At 43.1% G+C, this 23,333-nt stretch overlaps 1 protein-coding gene across 5 annotated transcripts in view; it reads right to left on the bottom strand.

Moving 5' to 3' along the window:
• BAZ1A (bromodomain adjacent to zinc finger domain 1A) overlaps positions 1-23,333 on the bottom strand; it is a 107,129-nt gene that overhangs the window by 49,549 nt on the left and 34,247 nt on the right. For all 5 annotated transcript variants that reach the window (XM_050953846.1, XM_050953845.1, XM_050953844.1 and 2 more), the window contains exons 4-9: positions 16,851-16,952; positions 15,039-15,126; positions 8,778-8,912; positions 8,142-8,241; positions 3,791-3,957; positions 1,242-1,337 (exon numbers count right to left, since the gene is read on the bottom strand). In XM_050953846.1, coding sequence (XP_050809803.1) covers positions 1,242-1,337; positions 3,791-3,957; positions 8,142-8,241; positions 8,778-8,912; positions 15,039-15,126; positions 16,851-16,952 — 688 coding nt within the window. The remainder of the gene's footprint in view (positions 1-1,241; positions 1,338-3,790; positions 3,958-8,141; positions 8,242-8,777; positions 8,913-15,038; positions 15,127-16,850; positions 16,953-23,333) is intronic.

Here is a 23,333-nt window from a genome sequence, read left to right on the forward strand (position 1 = left end):
GGTAGGAACTCTGTTTTTTTCCCTCCAGGTTTCATACATCATCCAATTTAGTAAGCACTAATAGTACGCAACATATCACCACAAATATCTCAACCAAAAAGTTCTATAAAGAGTGTGCTCCTCCTTTTCACGTTCAAAAAGGAACAACAAAATAGAATGGGAGAAAAAACACAAAGGCGGCCTAACAGAAGTTGGATGGTTGGAATCATGAGTCAAATAAGTTGTATTTCCTCCTGGAGTTTGGTGGAGAATGTTCTCCGCTGGAACCATGACCTAGAAATACATGATACAAAGAGCCAGAAGCAACTCTGGGTCAAATTTTAACAGAGCACTACAACTCACATTACCTGCATGTGTGTTAATTCACTAAGGGTAATTTTAGAAGTGCTTCTCAGTGCTCTTCTGTAGTTGCCAGTTGTTTAATGAAGCCCTGCTCTTGGACTGTTCACAACCCAATCTTATGAAATTGAAGGGATCCTTCATTCCAAAGGTCTATAGTTACATTAACACTTTTCAAAAGTGCATGAATTTAGTACGAGGATAGATTTCAGATTTAAGCAAATGTCTCATTTTCCCAAGCAGAGCAGTGCCTCAAACATCTCAATGGTTGAACAATCTCAGCAGATAGGTCTAGTAAGGATCCACTCAGTCACTCTGGCCAATAAACTCTATTAAGCAGCTGTTCATTTCCAACTGAAGAGAAAGTCATCATGCAAAATCCAGAGACCCGTAATAAGTGGTAGGCAAGAAAAGCACAACATCAGAAGCACTCCTAAGATTCAAATTTGTCCATTCCCAAAAGTATCTTGTACACAGCAAGTGCACTTTAACATCTTAGCAGCTTTCTTAGGTAAACTGTTAAAAACTGCAAGAACTCCTACCAAACTGTTGTACCCAGTCTGGACAAAATGACCAGACAAGTTTCTCAAGATTCAATTTTCAGAAAAGCAAAAGTGGCTGGGAGAATTGTTCCAAAAGGTTAGTGCACTAGCCTTTCGCATCTGAAGACCTGATTCAAATCTTTAAGGGGGGAGGAGGAGGAAATAGTTCATGCCTCCAACCTCATGTATTCATATTACAAAGTCAGACAGTTAGGCACAATTGACAGTTTCTGTTCAAGAAGCTCTGTATTTCAATAGACAAGCTGCTTCAGATCAGGACTGGGGTGCCTTAGCAGAGCCGCATGGAGAAATTTGCAAAGCACAAGCATGCACTACTCCAAAGTTACCCAGCACTTATACCTTAAGATCATCACATTCCATGTCTTCTCTAGGTTTACTCCACTGTTTTAGGTATTCCAGATACTTTCGTTTTTCTTCACGTAATTTCTCTCTTTCCTGAAATTGAAACCTTCAGAATTAGATATGAAACCAGTTGTATTTTATTACTATACTCTGCTACAGCATAAAAATCTGTAATTCTATTTCAATTAAAGTATGCAAAATAATTACTTGGTAAAATTATACTCCAAAAAGGTAACAATGATACTATTCAATAATGACTTGGATAATGGAATAGAGAGTATGCTTATAAAATCTGTAGATGACACCAAACTGGGAGGGATTACAAGCACTTTGAAGGACAGGTTTAAAATTCATGACTGACTGACATACTGGAGAATTGATCTGAATTCAACAAGATGAAATTCAATAAAGACAAGTGCAAATCACAACACTTACGAAGGGGGGGAATCAAATGCAGAACTACAAAGTGAGGAATAACTGGCTAGATAGTAGCACTGTTGAAGAGAATCAGGGGAGAGAGGGGGGTATAGTGAACCACAAACTGAATACAAGTCAATGTGAGGTTGCTGTAAAAAAAGGCTAATATAATTCTGGGGTGTATTAACAGGAGTGTTGTATGTAAGAAACAGGAGGTAATTGTCCCACTCTACTCAGCACTGGTGAGGCCCCAGCTAGAGTACTGCATCCAATTCTGGGCACTACAATTTAGGAAGGATGGACAAATTGGAAAGAGTCCAGAGGAGAAAAACAAAAATGATAAAAGGTTTAGAAAGCCAGACGTATGAAGAAAGGTTGGAAAAAAACTAGGCATGTTTACTCTTGAGAAAAGAAGACTAAGGGGTGACCTGATAACAGTCTCCCAATATGTTAAGGGCTATAATAAAGGGTACCATAATCAATTATTCTCCATATCCAATGTAAGAGAAGTAGTAACGGGCTTAATCTGCAGCAAGGGAGATTTAAGTTAGAATTTTTTTTCCTAATATCTGTCTATCTATAAGGGTAGTTAAACTCTGGAATAAGCTTCTAAGGAAGGTTGTGGAGTCCACATCACTGGAAGCATTTAAAAATAAGTTGGACAAAACACCTGTCAGGGATGTTCTAGGAGGTTTACTGGTCCTGCCACAGTGCTGGGCTTGACTTCTTGAGGTCCCTTTCAGCTCTACATTGCTATGATTCTAAATATTTTTGGTAGAACAGTAAAGACAGAACACTATATGTTTTCATTCTGTATGATAAAGATACTAAGTGTGCTGTGACATTAACAAATATTACTTTTCATAGTAAGCCCCAGGACCCATTAAGCCCTGGATCGGGGTGGGGTGGGGGCCAAAGGGGGAGGCCGCATTATTTTTGTTATGGAGTCTGCCAAAAAATCCTACAAATATAAATTACAATGATTTGGATACGAATCTGTGCATATTTAATTGTTTTTCCCTAAAGTTAATTAAGTATTTTAGGAAAAAAGTGTCAGTGCGGCCATCAGTGAGAGCTGGTGGCTGTACCCTGAAACCACCAAAAAAATTTGTTGTGAGAATCCCTGCTCTAGTCCAGGGGTCTCAAACTCAAATGACCATGAGGGCCACATGAGGACTAGTCAGTAATGCAGCCCTTGGGCCAATGTACACCTCCCCCCAGGCGCCCTCAGCCCCGCCCCCACTCCACCCCTTCCATGAGGCCCCGCCAGGGGTGCAGGAGGGGTTTGGGATGTGGCAGGGGCTCAGGGCAGGGAGTTGGGGTGTGAGGTGCAGGAGGGATGAGGGGTGCGACAGGGGGTCAGGGTGCAGGAGGGAGTGCGGCAGGGGACGTGGCAGTGGGTTGGGGTGCAGGGGGGTGGGGAGTGCAGCAGGGGGCTCAAGGCAGTGGGTCAGGGTGCAGCAGACGGCTCAGGGAAGGGGACTGGGGCGCAGGAGGGGTGCAGGGTGCAGCAGCGGGTTCAGAGTAGGGAGTCAGGTGCAGGGGAACCGTGGCCAATGGGAGCTGCTGGGGGTGGTGCGTGAAGCAACATCAGATGCCCCTACGCCTCTCTTCCCCCACGTTCTTTCCGCTTCCCAGAGCAGCGCGGGGGCAGGGCAGGCAGGCCAGAGCCGCTCTAGGTAAACGCTGAGGGATGTCGGGGGGGGGGCAGCTGTGAGGACCTTGCAGGCCGCAGAAAATAACTTGTGTTAACCGCGTCTTTGAGATCCCTGCTCCAGTCCATGATGATGTTACTCACGTTGTTGGCTGAGAGAAGCCTTACAGGGCCTCTTGCCCACATCAGGCTTGCAAAGTCCATCCACCCCCAAACATACATTTGGAAAAGTGTCTAGCCACTACCCTGAGGTGGGCTCCCCTTGCTACTGAAGCTCACTAGTAAGCCCTAGCCACATCCCCTCCTGCCTAGCTGTGAGCTTCACCTTTTTTATGCCTCTCTTCTCCAGATGGAGCATGTTCTGCAGGTATGAGTAATTGGCACTGCCTGAGTGCATGAACACTCATTAACCTTTCTTTCCACGGGATGAGGGTGCATCCCATCATCAGACATACATATACTGCAATTTTATTACCTTTTCTTTTTCTATCTTGAGTCTCTCTTTCTCTTCTTTCTTCTTCAACCTTTCTTCTTCCACAATCTTCTTCAGCTCCTCTCTCTTTTTCTCCTTATCTTCTCTCTCTTTTTTCTTGGCTTCTATAGCATGTGCCTTCTCTCTCTTTAATTTAGCTTTTTCAAAAGCTATGCAGAAAAAAGGACATCAATCAAAATTATTTTACTTTTACAAAAAGTTAATTGATATAACTGCCTTAAATAGGTAGATTGTTAACTACCAAGTTAAAAGATTTTAATTGTTGTGATGATGAAATTGTTTCTATGCCAACCAGTAAAAATATCAGGCACAAGCTCAAGCGTTTCAAACATCAGAATCCTAAAACTTCACTTTGCAATATATCTATCTCTGTCTTATAAGAATCCCATCACCTTAAAAATAGTACATCTTTTCTGCTAGTCCTAGTTGATAAAATTTGGGTTGAGAGTAGAGCAAAAACACAAGGAGGACATATTGGGTTAAATGCTTTGATTACAGCAACACAAATGATAACACATGACTGGGAAAAGAAAGTGTGTCACGTTAAGGGGTATTATAGTCAATGGAGTTATCAATTGAATTTGCTTAAGCGCTAAAGACTGACTTAAATGTGGAGGTTAAAGAACAAAATGACAGAAGTCATTACTTCTATAGCAGGAATTGAAAACTGAAAAATACCCTTTTAAAAAAGTCTATAGTTTTTCCTATCAAACTTTGATCATCCACTAGCAGGTTTCTACATTAAAGTGGTTTTGTAGAGTACATATTGCCAGTTGGCTCTCAGAGCAATACTGCTTATGCCCTTATAGTCTTATTTGTATTGAAAAGACTGAACTTCCAATACAATTCTTTTTCTGTTGCCATTTTCAAGCCATTAACAATCACTTAGTGTCTCTTTATACCAAGCATTATAGATGTCAAAATTTCATCAGGTCAGCAATTACTACTTCCAAGTAAATTAGTTTATTATTGCTATTTACCCAAGAGTTCTGAAGGAACTCAAATGTGAAATTGCAGAACTGCTAACTGTTGTCTGTAACCTATTGTTTAAATCAGCTTCTGTACCAGATGACTGGAGGATAGCTAATGTGACGCCAATTTTTAAAAGGAGCTCCAGAGGTGATCCCGGCAAATACAGGCCTGTAAGCCTGACTTCAGTATTGAGCAAACTGGTTGAAACTATAATAAAGAACAATATTATCAGACATATAGATGAACATCATTTGTTGAGGAAGAGTCAACATGGTTTTAGTAAAGGGAAATCATGCCTCACCAATCTACTAGAATTCTTTGAGGGGGCCAACAAGCATGTGGACCAAGGGGATCCAGTGGATATAGTGTACTTAGATTTTCAGAAAGCCTTTAACAAGGTCCCTTACCAAAGGCTCTTACGCAAAGTAAGCTGCCATGGGATAAGAGGAAAGGTGCTTTCATGGATCAATAACTGGTTAAAAGATAGGAAACAAAGATTAAGTATAAATGGTCAGTTTTCAGAATGGAGAGGTAAATAGTGGTGTCCCCCAGGGATCTGTTCTGGGACCAGTCTTATTCAACATATTCATAAATGATTTGGAAAAAGGAGTAAACAGTGAGGTGGCAAAATTTGCACATGATACAAAATTACTAAAGATAGTTAAGACCCGGGCAGACTGCAAAGAGCTACAAAAGGATCTCTCAAAACTGGGGGACTGGGCAACAAAATGGCAGATGAAATTTAATGCTGATAAATGCAAAGTAATGCACATTGGGAAGCATAATCCCAATTATACATAGAAAATGATGGGGTCTAAATTAGCTGTTACCACTCAAGAAAGATCTTGGAATCACTGTGGATAGTTCTCTGAAAACATCCACTCAATGTGCGGTGGCAGTCAAAAAAGCAAACAGAATGCTGGAAATAAGTAAGGAAACGGATAGGCAATAGGACAGAAAATATCATGTTGCCTCTATATAAATCCATGGTATGCCCACATCTTGAATACTGTGTGTAGATGTGGTTGCCCCATCTCAAAAAAGATATATTGGAATTGGAAAAGATTCAGAAAAGGGCAACAAACATTATTAGGGGTAAGGAGCTGCTTCCGTATGAGGAGAGATAAATAAGACTGGGACTTTTCAGCTTGGAAAAGGGACGGCTAAGGGGAGATATGATTGAGGGCTATAAAATCATGACTGGTGTAGAGAAAGTAGATAAGAAAGTGTTGTTTACTAGTTCTCGACACAAGAACTAGGGGGTCACCAAATGAAATTTGTAGGCAGCAGGTTTAAAAACAAACAAACAGGAAATATTTCTTCACACACACACAGTCAACCTGTGGAACTCCTTGCCAGAGGATGTTGTGAAGGCCAAGACCATAACAGCGTTCAAAAAAGAACTAGATAAATTCATGGAGCTTAGGTCCATCAATGGCTATTAGCCAGGAATGGTGTCCCTAGCCTCTGTTTACCAGAAGCTGGGAATGAGCAACAGGGATGGATCACTTGATGATTACTTGTACTGTTCATTCCCTCTGGGGCACCTGGCAGTGGCCACTGTCAGAAGTCAGGATACTGGGCTAGATGAACCAGTAGGGCCATTCTTAGGTTCTTAATATAATGAATTTCCACTATTATATGTTTAAACAAAAAATATTTTATTCTGAATTTTTTTTTTAAAATATAAATGTCTCTTTATGGAGGAGAACATACTTATTCAATTACTTGCTATAATGTGTTAGTAATCCCAATATGAAAAAGTTACAATACTTGTGAATAAATCTGTTTTAAAATCAGAGTTTGCAGGGCAGTGATTAGCAAAATGAACACACAAAACTAGTGTAATACACAAATGTACAAAATGTGTGCATTCTATTTTTTGGGTTAAAAATCATGAGTGTGTAAGATCATTAGCTATTTTGAAGCCAAATCCCATATTTCAGTGGCCATGTGCTAGCCGAAGGCTGACATATATACAATTTCCATGATAATACATGCCACGTCACTTATCAGAAGACCAACTGTTCCCAAATTCAGTTTGGAGCTAGAGGCTGTACCAAAGGGATTTTGGTTGCTCAATGGTTGCTCAATGGGATGATGGAAGGATAGAGTTAAGCTATCCTGATATAGGACCAAATTATAGTCAATCCTGGAAATCAGGACAGGGAAGTAACTGGGCCTACCTAAGGTGCCCCTTTATTCCCTTGTGCCTTACTGCCACTTCCAGCATGCAGAAGTACCTGGCTCTGCAGAGCCTTCATGTCCACTCTCTTGCACAGGTGAGCCCTTAGTCCTCAAATCCTAATCTCCCTTCCAGACTTCTCAAAGGGAAGTGCAACAACATTCTGCCCCTTACCCAAGCACATCGGACAATCTTGCCCAAAGGGAAGAAATCTTTAACTACACTTGTCCTTTCTGAGAAAATAAAAGGATAAGAAATGGAAATTCCCCAAGGCACTGAACAGATGCCAACCCCCAACCCTATAGTCCTTAAACACCGATTTTGAAAGAGAGCGAGTTTTACTGAAAAGGGACTGTAGGCTTTTAATGCCTTGTCTACACAAGAAAGTTGCACTGGTTTCATTTAAGTAGTTTTAAAAACTGATATAAAGGCTGTGTGGACACTAGTTTAAACTGGGCTTGTTTTGGTCTAGCTAACCCAGTTCCTTCTCACCTTAAAACTAAACCAATAAGTATCTCAAACTGGGGGTGGAGTCAGAGGGTGGGGGAGAGAAAGAGTATCGATATGAAGTTATAGTTTGCACTTATTTAACAACTAAAATACTTTGAAATCACACCTGAACAATTTTGTCATGTAGACAAGCTCCAAGGTCTCTGTGGAATGATATGTCCAGGATTATTAAAGCGTCTGTTAGAAACTTTTAGTAAGACTTCTTATAGATTTAGATAGGGGTTCGTGTTCATTTTTGGTTAAACTTCTGAAGTATTCTTTCATATAGTTTTTCCTTCTAATCAGAGATTGATTCCTCTCTCACTCTCTGTGTATATACCAATCATCTGGCTTTACAAATCCATGGTTTTGTATATACTGATCCTATAGCACTTATATTAGACTTAAGAATAAAAACGTGTTTGGTAAGTTTCCCTCACATTTTGTCTGCTACTTAACTTTACAGAAGAGAGCAGTATAATCTGACCGCCTGTGATGCCTCTATTATATTATAGTAGTATTGTACCAGGGAGACAACCCCAAGCATTGAAACAAGTCATATTTAATGGTATTGTACGTTTTAAAATGAAAATTTTAATGAAAGCCAATACCCAAAATGCCATTATTACAATCAGCTCTTGGGTCTGCAAGAACTGGCGTTAACAATTACAGGAGGGCTGAACTTACCCATGGCCTGCATTTCTTCTTTTTGTTTCTGGAGTCTTGCCCTTTCCTTTGCCACTTTACTTCTATTTCCTGGAATGTTTTGTTTACTAGCAATCTTGTCCTGGAAAAAGAACACAGCAGCTATGATGGGAAAAAATACTGCAGTTCAACACATTCTTTCAAGAGCTGTATAAACAAAGAATAACTGTAGCTTTACTTCACACTGAAGCATACTGCTCCTCAGGCATTTGTCTAATAATGGGAAGACCAAGAAGATTCCCTGCAATTTAATAATTAATAAGTTTAGAGTTCCAGGTTGTGCTAGAATCCTGTGTAATTAGGGACATATTATGTTGTTTTCATTGTGGTTGCAAGCAAAGTTTTAGTTTTAGCATGCACCAACTGCACCCTACAGTAGACATACTGGAAAACTAATTTTCTGCTACCTTCATTGATGGTAGAACCCTCTCACCTGCATTTATCTGTACTCCTTTTTCCACCACCTGTGGAAATTAGAAGGTTAAATATCGCGCTTGCTCTCTGTTGATGTCCCCAAATGTAAGACAAGATCTACTTTTATGCCAGATATACAAGAGATCATAAATTTCCCCAATTCATTTTCAAGACGGAAGACGTTCACTTTTTGTCATTACTTACACGACTAATAGATATCCTCTTTGGAGGCCTCCCTCGCCTTTTGTTTGCAGGACTGAAGATAAATGTAGGTGGTTCATCAGAGAAGAAGTAGGAGAAATCTTGTTCAGCTATCTTGTATTTTGCAACTGACATTGCCTTAATACAGGAATATGAAAGTATAGATATTTGTAATGAAGTTACATAATTAGGAAACCATGCTTTCAGAAAGACAATAAAAGTAACTAGATTAATATTTGTTAGTTCAAGGGGAAAAACAAACACTCTTTTACAATGATTCAAATGCAGAATTAATCCAGCAAAAATAGAGAGAGATTAATATGAGATTGAGATCTCAAACTATCTTGCAGCTCCCACTGAATGTAATGGGAATAGTGCATGTGTTCCTGAAGGCAGAACTTGGCCCCAACATAACGTACACGCAGACTTTAAAATTAAAAATTCATTTTGAACTAACTTTAAACAAATGTGTGTTTCTCATATGTCTCTGCCAAGACTGGAATTCAGAGATGAGAGTCTGATAGGGTGACCAGATAGCAAGTGTGAAAAATAGGGACAGAGGGTGGGGGTGGGGGAGTAATAGGTATTTATATAAGAAGAGGCCCCAAATATCTGGACTGTCCCTATAAAATCAGGACATCTGGTCACTCTAGAGTCTAACCCTCACTCTGGTTCCTTTACACCACATAAAAGGGCTTGAGCAGTGTAAAAAGGCCCTAAAACCCATGTGTGTCCAGCAGAGGATTCACCCAGCACAGGCACAGCAGAAAACAGCAATTAGGCTATCTTCCAAGGACCTCTTGCAAGTAAACGTATTTGTGGGGCTGGAAGGACTGTATCCAGAGTGGGATCAGCACAGCACTGCAGATTCTGGGCAGTGCTAGAGGAAGGAAAAAGGGCAGGCTAGAAAACTGCCATAACTTAGACAGCCAGCCTTCAATGCCTAAATTACATGGAGGGCCTCTTCAGCCATGGAAGAGCACAGGATTGGAAGGTGGCCTTAGCCCCCTGTCCTCTGTACTGTGAATTCCACGTTGCACATCTCAGAGATGCAGCACAGAATCTCACAGCAAACCTTTAGAGTTCTGAGTTTTACCAGGGGCTTTGGTCCCCCTGCCCAGGTGGTGAGGCTCAGGTGGGCTCAGGCTTCAGTCTCCCCGCCTGGGGTCATGTAGTAATGTTTGTTGTCAGAAGGGGGTCATGGTGCAATGAAGTTTGAGAACCCCTGATCTAGGACCTGATCCAAAGCCCACTGATGTCAATTGGACTCCTACAGACACATAGGTCTCATTAATGTTACAGATTTAGGGTTTGTCTTTACTGCATAATTAACTAGATCTGTAACTTGAGTTTTGCTCCTAATCCAATTCCAATCCACACATCAAATTCTGTAGCTCAAATTAAGGGTTGCTTTAAACTTGAGCTAGCTGGCCTGCCAGGGAGGGGCGAAAGAAACTGGAGTGCTGCTCACAACAGAGGTAATTAAACTGCTGCATCCCCAGTACATAAATTACAGCAGCTCATCAACTGCTAACCCAATTATTCTGCTAATCTAAACACACTGCATAGTTTCAGAGTTGTTTCAGCATAGTTGCTCTCAGGCCCTGTCTACACAGGTAAGTTTCTGCACAGTAAAGCAGCTTTCTGCACTGTAACTCCCAAGGTGTACACACTGCCACACCACTTAGTACGCACAAACTGCTCAGTTGTAGCGCTCTTTAAAAAAAACAAAAAACAAAAAAAAAAACCACACCCCCACCCCAACAAGAGACATAGAGCTTTCTGTGCCAGGGGCTACAGCACTGCGGAGCCAGTGTAGACACCATGCAATTACAGCACTGTGATTGGCTTCCCGGAGGTGTCCCACAATGCCTGTTCTCACCTCTCTACTGTCCTGTCCTCAGGTGACCAACCATCATCCCCACCCCGACATTCCTTTGCAAATTTGAAAGTCTCCTGCCTGTTTGCTCGGTGATATGTGTAGCGGTCTCAGTTAGGGTGACCAGACAGGAAGTATGAAAAATCGGGACGGGGTAGGAGGTAATAGGAGCCTATATAAAAAAAAAGACCCCAAAATCGCAACCGTCCCTATAAATCGAGACATCTGGTCACCCTAGTCTCAGTGCATCTTTCCAAATGGCCATGCCTGCTCCACGCACCAGGTGATCGATACCCTGGTTGGAGTGATGCCGAGCTGCTGGACCTCATCGGCATTTGGGGAGAGGAGGCTGTGCAGTCCTAGCTGCGCTCCAGCTGTAGGAATTATGATACCTACGGACAGATTTCATGATGCATGACAGAAAGGGGATATGACTGGGTCATGCTGCAGTGTAGGGTAAAAGTGAGGGAGCTGTGGTGCTGCGCTCACAAGCTGCCGGTTCTACAAAGAGCTGGACGCGATACTGAGTGGCAACCCCACCTCCACTGCGAAGGCCTCTGTGGATACTTTGTTGGCTCATGCGCCAATCGAGAGTGGACCAAGCCAGGAGGAGGAAATCTTGGATAAAGTGGGGGAGGGAGAACCAGAGGCAGAGGATGACTCAGAGGCCAGAGATGCATGCAGTCAGGAGCTCTTTTCTACCCTGGAAGAGCCTAGCCAGTCACAGCAGTCAGATCCTGGCAAAGTGTAAACAGGAGAGGAGGCCCTGGTAAGTGGATCTGATTTTGAGAATTGCTGAAGTGAGTTGTAAGGGGCAGGAGGGTTGCAGAAAGCAGGCTTATCTCCCACCACATGCTTAGGCCACGTCCAGACTAGGGTATTAAAATCGATTTTAGATACGCAACTTCAGCTATGTGAATAACGTAGCTGAAGTCGAATTTCTAAAATCGAGGTACTCACCCGTCCAGACGGCACGGCATCGATGTCCGCGGCTCTCCGTGTCGATTCCGGAACTCCGTTCGGGTTGATGGAGTTCCGGAATTGATGTAAGCGCGCTCGGGGATCGATACATCGCATCCAGACTAGACGCGATATATCGATCCCCGAGCAATCGATTTTAACCCGCCGATGCCGCGGGTTAGTCTGGACGTGGGCTTAGTCTGAGCAGCCGAACAGGCTGTTGATATACTCCCTCACTTCACGTGAATCTCCCTCAGAGATCTCCAGGAAACTCTCGTGTAGATACTGGGTAATCTGCTGCCATAGGTTCCTCAGCAGAGCTGTTTTGTTTCTTGTCCCATTAATGGTAACTTTCTCGTCATGGGGTTGGGGGAAGAGAGAGACAGACAACATTGCTGCACACAGGCTAACCCGCATAGGGACCAGGGCAGAAGCTGCAGGCTTGGAGAAGACCCTTCCTTGATTCCCTGCTCACCCTCAGCAGCGAGATATCATCCATAATAATCACATCCTGTGGAAAGTGTGGGGACAGGAATTATTATCAGGCCCCCCCCTACAGTGTTGGCTCTCACCAAGAGCCACATGCCCAGTGTACAGCAGGGTCCAAGAAGAGTGATTTACCCTGCCCCTGCAGCTACTCACCATTTAGGGGGTTTTGTGGCTCATGTGTGCTTGCCTGGGGCCAGCCAGTTAGTGATAGGTGTGTGAGTACTGACTGCGTTTTAAACCACTAAATCAGTGTTGTTTGTGTTGCAAACAATACTGCTTCTGTAAAATGTTGCATTTAAACATCACAGAGATGACCTTTGGAGCTCAGCCTCCCTCTTTGTTATCAGTGGTGGAACGGCTGCGCAGAACACCCATCCATCTGCAGTTTGGCCCTGCTGAAGTACAGCACCAACTGCACTGTACTTCAAAGTGGAAGGCTGGGTATGATCCCTGGACACACACAAATCTATAGCTGTCCTGGAACCCCTCCTCCTCTTGAGACCTTCCCCCAGATCCTATTCCTCTTTCCTGCTGATGAATGTTTTCATTTGACTCTCTCCTCCGGTTGCTGTCTTTTATTAAAAGAATTGTGTTGGTTTGAAAGCAATCTTTATTCTATAAGTGAAAGCAAAAAGAACACTGCAAAGCAACCTACAATAATATTAGGCCCCCTTCTTGCCTCATGTGCACCAATCACCTCCTAGCATTACAAGCACTGCAATCCCGAGCACAGCAATAAATATTAGCGACTTTCAGCGTCAAATTGCTGCCTCAAGGCATTCCTGAGCCTTATGGCCCCACGCTGTGCCCCTCTAATAGCCCTGGTCTCTGGCTGTTCAAATTCAGCCTCCAAGCGCTGAGCCTCTGCGGTCCAACCCTGAGTGAAGCTTTCACCCTTCCCTTCACAAATATTATGGAGAGTACAGCACGCAGCTATAAGCATAGGAATATTGTCATCGGCAAGGTCCAGCTTCCCATACAGGCATCACCAGAGGGCTTTTAAAACAGCCAAATCACACTTAACAGTCATTCTGCACTTGCTCAGCCTGTTGTTGCATTGCTTCTTACTGCTGTCAAGTTGCCTTGTGTATGGTTTCATAAGCCAAGGCATTAAGGGGTAGGCAGGGTCTCTCAGGATCACATTTTGACTTCCCCTATATTGATCTTCTGTTCCAGGAAGAGAGTCCCTGCTTGCAACTTCTTGAACAGGCCAGTGTTCCAAAGATGAATGCATCATGCACCTTTCCGGACCAGCCTGCGTTAATATCTGTGAAATGCCTACGGTGATCCACAAGCACCTGGAGAACCACTGAGAAATACCCCTTCTGATTAATGTATCAGAGGCTAGGTGGTCTGGTGCCAGAATTGGAATGTGCGTACCATCTATCAACCCTTCACAGTTAGGGAAGCCCATTGGTGCAAAGCCATCCACAATGTCATGCACATTGCCCAGAGTCACGGTCTTTCGGAGCAGGATGCGATTAATGGCCCTGCACGCTTCCATCAACATGAGTCCAACGGTTGACTTTCCCACTCTAAACTGCTTAGCGACTGATCGGTAGCAGTCTGGAGTAGCCAGCTTCCACAGTGCAATCGCCATGTGCTTCTCCAGCAACAGGGCAGCTCTTATTCTTGTGTCCTTGTGCCGCAGGACTGGGGTGAGCTCGTCACATAGTCCAATGAATGTGGCTTTCCTCATGTGAAAGTTCTGCAGCCACTGCCTGTCATCCCAGACATGAATCACAATGTGATCGCACCACTCCGTGCTTGTTTCCCAAGCCCAAAAGCAGTGCTCCACTGTGGTCAGCACCTCCGTGAATCCCACAAACAATCTTGTGTTGCAGCTACTACATGGGGTGAGATCAATGTCAAAACTCCTCTTGCTTTTGTAGTTTAAGGCCAAAGTGTTGGTCAGAGTGAGCAGCATACTGGTCAGCAGTTTGGAATTCATTCCTGCAGATCGAAGAGGCAGGGCATGCAGTACACAAACGGTTGAAAGATGGCCCCAAGTGCAGACAGAAGCACAGGGATTCCTGGGATGCGAAGCAGTGCATCACAGGGCTTTGGGACAGGACCCGGGATGCCCCACAACCTCCTCCACCTCCCTACAAGTCTTAGCGGCAAAAGAAAAAGAGGTGTTCTGTGGGATAGCTGCCCAGAGTGCACCACTCCGAATAGCGCTGCAAGTGTGAACACACTACTGCGCACGCAGCTGTCAGTGTGACCACACAACAGCGGTTTTCCTTCTGCACTCTCTGAGCGGCGCAGTAACTCTGCCAGTGTAGACATAACCTTGCTCGAGCGAGGTTATTTCAAGTGGGATAACGCAAGTGTGTTAACTTGAACTGTTGCAGTAAAGACGAGCTCTGGATCATTTTATCTGAAGAGAGATAGGATTACAGTAGAGTGGAGGTTCTCAAACTGGGGATCAGGACCTCTCGGGAGTTGTGACATCATTATATGGGCCGGTGCAGGGGGGAGGAGGGGACGGAGGTCGAAAGCTGTCAGCCTCCACCCCAAACCCCACTTGCCTCCAGCATTTATAATGGTGTTAAATATATTAAGAAGTGTGTTTAATTTATATGGGGGGGGGGGGGGGGTCGCACTCAGAGGCTTGCGATGTGAAAGGGGTCACCAGTAAAGAAAAAAAGTTTGAGACCCACTGCAGTAGAGTGACACTAGCTTATTGTGCCATGTCTTACTCACTGAATTTTGTATAGCTTAAAGAACACACCAGAAGTATAGTGTGGCTAATAAAAGCAGAAAACCTACTAAAAATTTCACCTACTTATAATAAATAATGATACTTTATAATGAGAGCAGCTGTCTTTTTCAGTAAAAAAAGTCTAAGAGGAGGAAATATGTGAGTTCATATAATCATATTTCTAGATGACGATGCTCTCTCTCTTCTACAAACAATTTATCCACTTATTTACCTTAGTTCTAATGACTCCATCATGTGGTTCACAGTGTTGTTTCAAAAAAAGTTTAAGTCTATCACGAGAAAAGAGATGTTTCCTCCGGCTATGGTGTGTTTAAAATAAAGAAAAGAAAAAAGAGCAACATTACCAACTAAAGTCAACCTACTTTCACTTATAACGAATGTAAATTTACAGATCACACAGAAACAGTGTGTCATATGATTTCTGCCTTCTGTTATTTTCTCAGTAAAGTTTTCATTTAGTATTTTCTTAGACAACTATTGTTCTCAACAACCTTAATGAGAATCAAGATTTCCACATCAAAAAAGTTTAATTACTGTACCCAAAATATTATTTTAGACACCCAGACTTTGACTTTTGTTTTAAATCCAGGGAAATCCTATACAGAGATTTCATACAATTGTGTACACACACACACACACACACACACACACACACACACACACACACACACACACACACACACACACACACACACACACACAATCTCTGTATCACTGACTCTGTAGCTCTCCCAATATTAAACAAAAACAATAATAAAAGTTATTTGTTCTGCAATGGTATCTAGAGGTCCCATCCGAGACAGGGGCCCCATTGTGCTAGGCACTATAAACTCTCATCAACAAGAGACAATGCCTTCCCTGAAGATTTATTTACCATCTAAATAGACAAGAGAGACAGTGAGATAAAAGAAATATTAATATTCTCATTTCACAGATGGGGAAGTGAGGTACAAAGGCCCTAATTCAGCAAAGAATTTAAAGTATGTATTTACGTCCATCCTTTAAAATTAAGCGTGTGCTTAAGTGCTTGCTGAACAGAAAGAGACTACTGCGTCAGAGACAAAGAAATTAAATGACTTGCCCAGTGTCACAAGAAGTCTGTGACAAGTAGCAATTGAACCCAGATGTCTCAAGTGACAGCCCAGTGTTTTAGCCACAAGATGATCCCTTCCATTCTTAAGCCTGTGTATTCTTTTTCTTATTGCACCTATTTCTGATGCTACTAGAGATTGATTACAGTACAAATAATTTAGTTCCAGAATGAATCTGTGTTAATACATCAAATACCACTAGAATCACTCAGATCACACACACTATGGAAGTTGATGCACAGTTAAATCTTTTTTTCATTTTCTTTTTTAAAGAGTAAAAAAGCAAAACAAAAAAAAACTTATCACAGTTTGTTAGAGTGAGGTTATTAAAAACCTTCAATTTTAAAGAGCAACAATTACATCCTGTCAAAATGTCAATTGCTTAAAAATGACTGCAGAACTCAGCTCCCCAGTTTCAAACTATTTAAAGTCAATATAGCTAAAATGTACACAGTTTACAATACAAATACTACAGAAGACCTGTGGGACACAGATAGAATGTTTGGCTTCAGTACTTCTAATTGAGTGTTGAATACATTGTAAAACAGGGGTTGGCATCCTCCGGCACGTGGCTCACCAGGGTAAGCACCCTGGCAGCCCGGGCCAGTTTGTTTACCTGCACATCCCTCACCCGCGCCGCTTTCCAACGCCCCCATTCGCCTGGGACGGCAAACCACAGCCAGTGGGAGCCGCAGTCAGCCGAACCTGCCGACACAGCAGGTAAACAAACTGACCCAGCCTGCCAGGGTGCTTACCCTGGCGAGCCGTGTGCCAGAGGTTGCCGACCCCTGTAGTAAACCCAAGTGTTATTTTGATCAGACAATCTTACCATGAACCATATACTCATAGTGAAGACAATACAGTGAGTAATTCCAGCACAGTGCAATTCTAATTTACATACAAGCACAATATGACGAAACAGTAATTTTTACCTTATCTGAGATGCTCTTACAGTAACAGATTCATATAGTTCTTTTTTAATAGGCTGGACTTTATACTTGAACAAGGAGGGATCGATTAATGCTTTTTTCTTCCTAAAAAGTAAAATAAAAAAGATGAAGTATTTTGAACACACACACAAAAAAAATCACATTCCTAAACAGATTTTGGAACACGGATCTTAAAAGTAATTATATTTATCAACAGAATATGCCCTTGGAAAGTACATTAGCACATACAGTGGCACCCATAACTTCCACTGATGCCAATCAACTCATTGACTTCTAAACAAAATAATAAAAATGCCAAATACATGTGTACTTGCATTTAGTTTTAAAATCAGACAGAACAAGTCAGTCTAATAAAGAAATATTTTTAATTTAACTCCATACCCCAAAGTTCATGCTGTTACCATCAGCTACTGGCATGAATCAAGCAAAGGAGAGGAAAACAGCCATACTGCTGTAATAACTAAAATGTAACACTTTAAAGGACCAGTCTAGGAGGATGAATACTCTAGCTGGCAACATTTTGAAAGGAAGAGGCTTCACAAGACAACGCATTACTTCCTCAACTTTTTGGAAAAATTGATTGACAGAAAGATAGACAATGTATGCTATCAAGACTAAGAGTCATGTCTTATGACAAATTAGTACAGTAGATTCAGCATATTTTCCTTATGAAGGCTTATGTACTTTTCCACCACCAGGGATCCTAGAAATCGGTTTCCCATGGAAAACGGCAGAATTTTTGTTTTTACAAAGAATCTTTAGTTTTGACATTTTGTGAAAAAATAAAACCAGATATTAACTGAATAAATGACTCTGGTACTTTCAGTAAAATTTAATGTGTACAACCACCCCCCTTCTCATTGATTTTCGAATGCACTTTAAATTTACAGTGGAACCGCGTTTATCCGATCTAATTGTGACCAGGGCCAGACTGGATAATCAAATACTGGGAGAATCAGCAAAGAGCTTTCTCTCTCTTATTTTAAGATGAAAGGAGGGGCTCGGGCACGCAACCCCAAACAGCGGTGACAGTTGGAGCCCCTGCCACCCAGAGGCTGACCACCTGAGCCCAACCCAGTTAGGCTGGTGGTTTGATTAATATGGAGAGCCAGATAATGGCGGCTTGGATAAACAGGGTTCTACTGTATATCAATAAAACTGTGTTCAACTGATACCTATAAATATTGTGGCTAGGGAAACTCAAGTTCAGCATTTCATTTCAATCATGGAAAACTGCAGATTTTTATGGGTTTTTTTAATCTGACAAAATTTTGGTTCATCACGGAAAACTAGGATCCCTACTCATCACCAAGATGAAGATGCTTTCGTATGCCTAAAACACATCTAAGTCAATATTTTAACACTATTTGATTTTATTAAAAAATTAGACATTGTGCTTTAAACAGAATGATAATGGTACTATTTATATACAAAAAACATACGACAATGAAACTAAGTGGTGTGAAGTTATGATTTTATTTTGTTTCAACTATCTTGTGTTTTATTATTAAATAATAATATTGAGCTCTCATATAGTGCTTTTCATCCATAATTTCAAAATGCTACTGTTTTAGCAGGCACAGGACTAGACAATTCAAAATTAATATTGGATCTGGATGAGAATAGAAATTACACAGAAAGACTGGTATCTTTCTGGCAATACACTGTAATGCTATTCATAAAATGCTTGAAGATGGACTCTATTGCCCATTGTAGCTTGCGTTTCGTTTACCAACCTTGAAACTATTTTTATTCCTAGAAGAACACATCCAAGAGATTTTTGGAATCTTATATAAGGCTTACACAGATATGAGATTTGCCCCAGCGTTCTGATTCATACTCACGGGTCTGCCTGGTGGATATATACAAGATACAGGTGCACAATTGGACAAATCTTACAAAAAAACCCCAAACTGATGAACAGCCCTATAAGACAGAGCCAGTGTCCTCTGAAAATGAGAAACAAGGATCTCTTTTTAGAACAAAAACCACCCCGTTAAGCAACTTTTTTTCTGAAGGAGTTGCTTATAATGGTCAAATGATTTCCCAGCTGGTAAAGTCTTAAATCCAGATTGTTTCTTGAGAGTTTTGTTTGATTTAAATATACACACACCTCTATCTCAAAGGAGGTATTAGCCTAGCTCATAGCACTGTATCTTTTGGACTTATGAACTAGCACTCTTATCCAAATTCTCAGAAATGCATAATATCTGTTAAAGTGTGGAGGCCTGAAACTACTAAAGTCATACAGACCATACTCTCAAATAAAAATTTTTGTAATTAAAAAACCAAATCAAACCAAATCACTTACATCTAGACTGCTATGGCTAATTAAAAAGTCAATAAATCCCCAATTTAAACAAGATTTTAAAAAGTACTAAAATTGTACTGATATATTGTTTGAAATTTATTAAATATAGTTCAGTCAGGATAGCACTATAGGACCCTTTCATTTTCTTTTGATTGTATGAAGATAATTTTGGAGAGAGTGAGTTTACTAAGATTGGACGTGTGACATCTTGAAGACTTTCATATAAGATTAGGTCTTCCACATTTAGATTAATCTTCTATAATCTGAAGATACAAAAACTAAAACAAAGATTTGCATTAGAGTGTTACCTACATATGAATTATGAACAGGCTAATTTCCCCACCATACATCATCATATTTGGGAACCTTCTCAGTTTAACATCCGGTAGAAAACAAAATCAATTAGAATAAGCAGCATTAAGAGTGTCTTCTAAACTCCTTTTTCCATTTTAAATAGATTCACAGTCCCAACACCCAATGTAACTGAAAACTAGAGTAAGGAATAGTTTTTCCCCATATGACTCTGAAACTTTTGTAACCCTGACCCATATTAGGGGACTGGGACAAGGAAATAAAGACCAATCTCACACATTTATTCCACCAACATATATATTGGTATGAACAGGCTGAGTCCCTATCCAGTCCTCAACAGATCATAAAGACCCTGAGATAATTTTCAAACTTACCCCCTTCTGGTGTCTAGCTTTAGTAGGAACTCAAAAACAATAAAAAACACAACACACTCTTAGCCTTAGCTTCCTCTTCAAGTGCAGGTATTCCTAGGGTTTTCCTCTCAAATATCCTCGATCCTAGGGTTCCTCTAGTCCAAAGAAACACCTCCTTTAGATCCTGTCTGGAGATAATGAGGCACACTTGCTAGCATAAATTAGCAGTAATTACCCTAAATCCTAAAGTGGGGTTTTGGCGCCTGACTCTAGCATGACTCAACAGAAGAGCCCTGCATTCTTATAAAAGGGCTCAACAATATGCTATCCAGTTAGAATTTGCAGATCTTATTGTATGGCAAAATCTTCTCTAGAGAAGAAGAGCAGTGGTTAGGGTTATTACTTTGTTACACATGGAAGAGTTCTGAACTTTGAGAGTTATTGTATTATTCTGCCATTTAAGTCAAAATAATAATACTTTGATTTTATAGAACACCTTATCAACATGAAATAAGCCTTGTAACATCCATGCTGAGGTATGTATTATTATCTCCAATTTACAATTGTGAAGAATCTGTGTAGAGTCAGGGAAAAAACAAAAGCAGATCTTCTGATTCCTAATACTGCGCTGAAAGCAAATAAAAATAAAATAAAAGTCCACTCCTGCTAAACTGGTTAAGGTAAGATTCACTTACCTATCCAGAGTATATACAAGGTCCTCTTCACAGCATATTCTATAAAGGCTGTTGGGGCCAGATTCCTAGTTAGGTGGCAGACAAAGAAGGGCAGCAGCCATTTATGCAGGCAATAGACTAAAATTGTAGCCATTGACAGACTACACTGCAGCCTTGTGGCCTGCTAGCAGGTTCAGGGCGGGATGAATTCCACTCACCAAGATTCCAAACCCTTATGCCCCACACAAAGCCAAATTACTTTATGAGATGAAGACATGAATTTCTCTCCCAGAGCAGAGCCTGGTTGTCCATCTATGGACATCTGCACAGCAAGGTTTAAACTTGTGTAACCTACTGGCAATGCTTTCAAGCGTATGTGATAGAATACCTAACATCATAGCTACCAAGAATGCACTGAAACTTTGCTACTCCTGTAAAGGTTTCTGAAAGTGGATACTTCACTGAATATGTATAGTTCAGATGAAATAGTAAATTAAGAGCTCTGCCCAAGGTAACTATTACTACTGGAAGAATTCTGCACCACAGTGCACTGCAGAATTTGCACAGAAATTGACATTATGAACAGAATTTCCTTTCCTCCCACAGAAATAGGCTACCTGCTGGCCACAATTAGAGGTCGCTGGACCCAGCAGAGCCCAGCTTCCAAGTAGAAGATGGGGGTGGTGGGGTGGGAGGGAGCTGGAGTGTTCCCAGCAGCTGCGTACCCAGCATGCCCTGAAGGAAGAAGGCAGCATGCAGGAAACTCCACACAAGCATCAGGGACCCAGCATCACACTATTTCTCCATCTGGATCTTGGGCTCCAGGGTTCCCTCTGATTTTTTATGTTCATGTGCACAATGAATTTTGTTATGTGCACCAATATGAAGGTGATGTGTGACACATCACCTTCGTACTGGTGCACATAACAAAATTCATGTGGTGGGGGTGGGACCGAGGGATTCGTAGTGTGGGATGGGGCTCAGGGCTGAGGCAGCAGGTTAGGGTACAGAGGGGGGCTCTAACTGGGGGTGTGGGCTCTGGGGTGGGGCTGGGATGAGGGGTTTGGGGTGCAAAAAGGGGCTCAGGGCTGGGGCAGAGGATGGGGGGAGTGAGGGCTCCGACTGGGGGTGCGGGTTCTAGGGTGGGGTTTGGGGTGCAGGTTGCCCCAGGGATGCCATGGGGAGGGAGGGACCCCCCCCAACCCTCCATCACTGCAGCAGCTCGGGGCCAGGTGAGAGGTGCCTCTTCCTGGCTGCAGCAGCTCCAGCGGGCCTGGGCCAGGGGAGGGACACCTCTCCCTGGCAGTTCCGGCAGGCCTAGGCCGAGCCTATGGAGGGGCTCCTCTCCCCTGTAGCTACTGGTGGGGGCTGAGCTGGGGGAGGTGTGCCTCTCCCTGCCAGCCTGTACAGCCCTTGAGAGCCTGCCATGCGGCCGCACGGCTTACAGGGAACATAGCTGGGCTCTGGTGAGGTGTTAGTGTATGGGCTGGGGGGGGGACGTCCCACAGCCGGGCTATAGTGGAAAAGTGTCTGGGCTGAGGGAGGCCTTCAGCTGGGCTCTGGTGGGGCAGAGCTGCAAGTGGCTGGGCTGAGGAGGACCTGCAGCTGAGCTCTACAGGGTGTGGGTGTTGGGCTCAGGGGTGCCCCATGGCTGGGTTCTGAGGGGATGGGGGGTGCAGATGTATGGGCTGGGGGGTGCCCCACAGCTGGGCTCAGTGGGGTAGGGAGTGTGTGCAAGTGTCTGGGATGGGGGGAAAAACAGCTGGGCATCGGGGAGGGAGAATCTTGACCCCATGCTGGGCTCTGGTAGGGAGGGTGGCAAAGAAACCAGAACTGGGTTGTCCTAGAGGTTTAACTCTCTACTGCTAGGGGGAAAATTTTTTTTGTTAGTATTTTTACAGACACAGCTGTTGATAGGTATTTTGAAATTAATTGAAACTGGCATGATTATAAAACGTTATTCTGACAAATAAAATATGCAGAATTTTAAAATATCGTGCACATAGTTTTAAACTTTTTTGGCACAGAATTTCCCTTGGAGTAAACTATCTAGAACAAGGGTGGGCAAACTACAGCCCGCGGGCCACATTCTGTCCGTCAGACCTTTTAATCTGGCCCTCAGCTCCCACCAGGGAGTGGGGTCAGGGGCTTGCCCCACTCCACATGGGTCCCAGGAAGCCGCCGGTATGACCCTCCCTCAGGCTCCTACATAGTACATGGAGGTGCGGCCAGCCAGCTCTACACACTGCTCTGTCTGTAGGTGCCACCCCTGCAGCTCTCATTGGCTGCGGCTCCTAGCCAATAGGAGCTGCAGGGGTGGAACCTGTGGACAGGGCAGTGTGCGCAAAGCCACCTGGCTGCACCTCCGCGTAGGAGCTGGAGGGGTGACATACCTCAAGCAGCTCCTGGAAGCAAGTGCTGCCTGAAGCCTGAGCTCCTGAGCCCTTTCCCCCACAATCCCGTATACCAGCCCTGAGCCCCCTCTCCCACCCTCCAAACTCCTCAATCCCAGCCCAGAGTCCCCTCTTATACCTCAAACCCTTCATACCTGGCCCCACCCCGGAGCTCGCACCCCCAGCCAGAGCCCTCCACCCCGACGTCCCAACAGCCTGCCCCATGCCTGATCGCCCTCTGAACCCTCGCTCCCAGCCTGGAGCACCCTCCTGCAACCCAAACCCATCATCCCTGGCCCACCCCAGAGCCCAAACCCCCAGCTGGAGCCCTCACACACCCTGTACCCCAACCCCCTGCCACAGCCTTTTACCCCCTCCCACCCTCCGAACCCCTCAGTCCCAGTCTGAAACACCCTCCTGCA

This window comes from Gopherus flavomarginatus, chromosome 5 (genome assembly GCF_025201925.1).
Source record: "Gopherus flavomarginatus isolate rGopFla2 chromosome 5, rGopFla2.mat.asm, whole genome shotgun sequence".
In the NCBI taxonomy this organism is placed as follows: domain Eukaryota; kingdom Metazoa; phylum Chordata; order Testudines; family Testudinidae; genus Gopherus; species Gopherus flavomarginatus.